The 5115-nt window shown below is 43.0% G+C and overlaps 1 protein-coding gene across 1 annotated transcript; it reads left to right on the top strand.

Annotated features, from left to right (window-relative positions):
* Positions 1-390: 390 nt before the first annotated feature.
* On the top strand, positions 391-4815 carry s1pr3a (sphingosine-1-phosphate receptor 3a). The gene is made up of 2 exons (XM_071487704.1): positions 391-1513; positions 2326-4815. Exon 2 carries the CDS (start codon positions 2437-2439, stop codon positions 3634-3636), a length of 1200 nt encoding a protein of 399 aa, XP_071343805.1. The 5' UTR covers positions 391-1513; positions 2326-2436; the 3' UTR covers positions 3637-4815.
* The last annotated feature ends 300 nt before the right edge of the window (positions 4816-5115 follow it).

Here is a 5115-nt window from a genome sequence, read left to right as displayed (position 1 = left end):
TTGAAAATCAGATTCATCAATGGTAGTTGTTCAAGGCGTTCCAACTTTTAGCGCTGCTTTCAGATCTTTCTGGCTAATACATACATACATCCACAAGATGATGACCTAATGACCTGGCCTGTACTTTTTAACTGGACATATATCTCCCTGGGCTGCAGACGAAACCCCTTCTTCATAACTATAAAATATCTTTTTCAGAATAACACCAGGAAAAGTGCATAAAAGGAGAAGCGTAACTCGTCCCTTCCCATCTATTCCACTTGGCTCCAACGAGAGAGGTCTGACCTATCTCACACTGTGAAGGAGCAGAGGGACTTTTATTTGAACATGAAAAAACAATGACTCATCAAGTCATAGATATAAAAGGGGCTGCAACTTCTTGGCCTCTTGGTGGAGGAGATGAATTCCACAGTCAAGGCAAATAAACAAATTGTGTCCTTTTATGAAACTCTGGTCAACTTTGGATATGGCTGAATCTGAATTTTGCTTTCTGTGCTCTAACAAAATGGACTGAAAAGACAGGTTTGGTTGAGAATCCTTCACTATTTTCAACCCTGAAAATACGCAACAGTAATATATCTAAGAAATCTAAATGAAGAGATTAAGTTGACAGTGGGAACCAGTGGCAACAGGAACTAAGCATTAGGTGTGAAAGGCTATTTAAGAATGACACAACTCCACAGATCACTAAAGGCCCTTGGGGCAAAAAACTGACATGTGTTGGGACAAGTTAAGTGCAGAGAGTTTATGAGACACTGGAGCAGACAAATTAAGTGTTTCTCTGACACACTCAACCACGTTTTGTCCACAGAGAACAAAAACAGAACTCTGATTTACACTTGGTGAAAATCAACCAAAATCAATTAAACTCATTCTGGCTGCTTGTTTTGTTTGTTTGTTTGTTTGTTTGTTTGTAAGCACCAAACACAAACAAAAACCTGGTGGAGGGATGGGGCACGGGCCAGGCAAGATTATTTATCATGTTCTGCCCAGAAAACTGCCAGATAGTCAAGGGCATTTTCTGTATTTCTCAGGAAATAATGTATGGATCCTGATGTTAAAAGTCAGAAGTACTTATGGTCCTGAGATCTATGCTGTTGTATAATTTGGCGAACACAAAAGAACACACGTCTGAACATTTTATCATCGTGCATAATGAAACATGTGACTCTGACCTCTCTCTCCTCGGTAAATCCTAAACGGAGGGGCGAGGAAAGAGCCCGCCCCGGCGTCGGGAGGGGTGAGAGCTGGGATTGTTGGAGAGGCAGAGCGCGGAGACGACACAAGAGGAAAAGTTTAGTGGATATTTGAGAAATACCTCAGCAATTGGAAACTTTTATACGGGCGAGGACAAGATATGGACATTTGACTGCACGTCGAAGATATTCATCACATACTTTGTACCGGCTCGTCTTTACGCAGGAAAGGGGGGGGAAAAAAAATAAAAAATAAAAATCTCGAAAACTCCCATCACACCGCCGGGATGTTTAGATGAAGGCAGTAGCTCCGAAAGGTAAGGGGGGGGGGGGGTTGCTTAGACCTCCACGAGTGGGCATCTTAAAATGTTGTTTTGTTAAAATGTTGTTTAAATGTTAACTCAACTTATTTTATTTTGACAGCGTATAATTGATGTCCGCTGCAGTGTTCATGGATTAGACATATGCTGAGGAAAACCTGTTTGCCCAACCTCATTGCAAGGATTAGTTTTTAACCTTTTTGATCATAGGCCTTTGTGTAGGAGCCACAGTGCTTTCCCTGGCAATGGATTTCAATATAAATTATGACCTTTAGGCTAAGACAGAGGATTGTTTAACAGCACTTAACTACCACCGCTCTTTGTACACATATGGGTGACAATAAAGAAAAAAAAAGAACCTGTCCAAATTTACAGGTGCTTGTTTATTTTATTTTATTTCATCCATTTCTGTCTGTTTTATATTGTGTTATATGTAATTTATATACTAAGTGTTGTTGCTATAACTTCTGTACATGAGATTTTTTTTTTTTTATCTCAGTGGTGCACGAGGTCTAATATAAACTTTTTTTATATTTATTTTTAATTTGCCATCTTGGGTGCTTCCTGATAACAATTGTTTTCATTCATCAGAGCCCTCAGAGAGTCCAGAAAAAGCTGTTAAAGGCAACTGGACTTGGTTGTAGATACAAGATTTTTCACCTTCAGTTCTGAACTGAACAAGTCCTGTTGCCTTCAGTACAATATTTCCTGGATGACTGAGACAGCTCTCAGAGATTTTTTCTTTCAAAAATGATCAGAAATGCTGTTGAATATAACTTTTGTGACATTTGAGTGTTTTTGTTTGGCAGGTCCTTGATGAGGCTGTAAAATGACTGCCCTAACACTGCCAGGCTGGGCAGCCTGACCTCCCTGTGCTGTGTCCAGTGCTGCAGCTCCCTCTGCTGTTTAAGTGAGGCAGTATGGGGAACATACTGGAGGAGGGGATGAACATTGTCATCGTCACCCACTACAACCACTCAGGAAAGTGGGATCGGCCTCGCAGCAGCGGGGCCTGCAAGATGGCTGTGCTGCTCTTCATCTGCGTGCTGATTGTCCTGGAGAATGTTACTGTCCTGCTCGCTCTCTGGAGGAACAAGCGCTTCCACAGCCGCATGTATTTCCTCATTGGAAACCTGGCACTGTCAGACCTGCTGGCTGGCGTGGCCTATGTAGTAAACATCTTTACCTCAGGACGTAACACCTTCTTCCTGACACCAGTGCAGTGGCTGGCCAGAGAAGGGAGTATGTTTGTGGCCCTCAGTGCCTCCACGTTCAGCCTTCTGGCCATTGGGATTGAGAGGCACATGACTATGGTGCGCCTGCGTCCATGTGAGACGGCAGGTCGAGGGAGACTCCTAGGACTGCTGGCAGCCTGCTGGTTTGTGTCAGTGCTGCTCAGCGCCCTGCCCAGTCTGGGGTGGAACTGCCTGGACAATCTGCCCTCCTGCTCCACAGTGTTGCCGCTCTATGCTAAGAGCTATGTGGCCTTCTGCATCAGTGTCTTCAGTGCCCTGTTGGTGGCCATCATCATCCTCTACATCAGGATCTACCGCCTGGTGACCTCTAGTGGCCGCAGGGTGAGCAGCCGGCCATCAGAGCGCTCACTGGCCCTGCTGCGAACAGTGGTTATTGTTCTTGGATTGTTTGTCATGTGCTGGGCCCCCCTCTTCCTCCTGCTGCTGTTGGATGTAGGTTGTAGCCCAGATAAGTGCCCTGTGCTCTACGAGGTGGACTGGTTCATCGCCCTGGCTGTGCTCAACTCTGCCCTCAATCCTCTGATATACACTCTGTCCAGCAGGGAGATGAGGGCTGCTTTCTTCCGGTTGCTGTGCTGCTGTCAGACCAGCATGGAGCCCACTGGGACTCCTGTTGTGGGCAACCCCCACCTGGGCACAGTCATCCCCACAGCAGAGAATAGCAAGACCAGTTTTGGTGGCGGAGGGGGCAGTGGGACTGGCAAGTCCACAATGAATAAAGGGAAGGTTCCCACACCTATGAACTCTGAAAATAAGCACGGGGATCCCTCTGCCACTGCTGTGCCCCACCCCTCTGGGCCTGCAGACCTGCTGTCAGCTGTGCTGGTGAAGGCGGGGGCGCTGCCGCCCCTCAGCAAGTTCTGAGTGGAAGCACCTTAATGAGGCTTTACAGCACCACAGAAGAAGAACTGACATGGTCCTGTTATCAGCCACTTTTTGTTTATGCACTATGGCCAGTGTAGCATGGATATGAATAGTAAAAATATTCAGTTTAAACCAAATACATCCAGATTGTAGACAATAAATCAAAATAAAACCACTATTTATAACAATTCAACAATATTCACAACACCAGAGGGACTGAGATACTGAATTTGTTTTATGTAATGATTAAATTTAAAATTTCTGAACTATGAAAAATAATAGGCCATTGTCTTGGATATGGACTAAACCAAGCCCCAAAATAAGTCTTGGCTTAATTTCTCTGTGAAATAAGTCTTGGTAATATTTCAAACAATAACAGAATATAATTTACTTTTTTTCGTTGTGTCTGTCAATATGTTTATGTCATTATTTTGTCATTATATGCAGAAAAACATCAGATTGAGGCACTTTTATGCATGTGCTTCATGCAAGTATTTTTAAAACACCAGCGTTTTCCATCACAGTTTGACTTGGTTAATATTTATTTTCTATGAAAACGTTTGGCATCATTACACTATAAACTAATTGGTATATTTTTTTGCTTTGTGTGCATAAAAACCATCATGGTACTAGGACTTCATTATTAATGTTGTTATGATTTGAGATGCACTATAAGAAAGCTTATTTGTCAGACTAGTGGCCTCATGAGGCTGCGATGCTCATTACACACCAGCAAGCGACTGTTGGATGTGTGGTTGACATTGCTTTTATTAGATTTAAACCACCAGTGGGCAAGAACATCAAGTTTGTCCTGATGGTGGTGCTACAGGGAAAGCGATGTTTTTCATAAATCAGTAGGGTTCAAGTTTTATTATAATGGCCATTTTTTTTGGTCATTTCAGGCCCAGCTCTACATTACCACACTTGGTTTATCTTTCATCACTCGAAGCTCTATTGTGTCAGCATCAGCTGCACTGTGAGCTGAAATAGTGTGGCTAATAACTACACTCATGGACATTTTTGCTTCTCATCAGCACCTCTAGAAACCACTCACACGTCAACTAACCACTAGCGAATAGGAGTGTTGGATGTGAATAATGTGAGGTAGACGATTCTGCCTGGGGTGATGTAGTGCCTGATACTATTATATAGCAAATAAAATCCTATTCCCTTTTATGAGATTTTCGCGTGTCATGTTGTTGTATTAAATCATTGGCTTGCCTTCTCTCAGCATCCTTCCTCTTGTCCAAATGCAGTCTGTGTTGATACTCTTTATACATTGTCAAGGAACATACAAGAAACCCAGTGATAGTGATTTGGTCTGTGCCTTTTGTACAATGTGACAGAGATTTTTGCTGATATCAACCTGTCGTGGTCAAAGTTCACATGAAAGCTGAAGCCATACATATATTAATGTAGAAATGCTCCGATTTGTCAGTTTAGCATTTTCCATTCAGACAGGAGAAGAGAAATGTCATC

This window comes from Trachinotus anak, unplaced genomic scaffold (assembly GCF_046630095.1).
Source record: "Trachinotus anak isolate AG129_WGS33_773 ecotype Australia unplaced genomic scaffold, CSIRO_AGI_Tana_v1 ptg000010l, whole genome shotgun sequence".
Taxonomy (NCBI): Eukaryota; Metazoa; Chordata; class Actinopteri; order Carangiformes; family Carangidae; genus Trachinotus; species Trachinotus anak.
The sequence above is the reverse complement of the archived record's forward strand: the minus strand, read 5'-3'. Positions and strand labels throughout refer to the sequence as shown.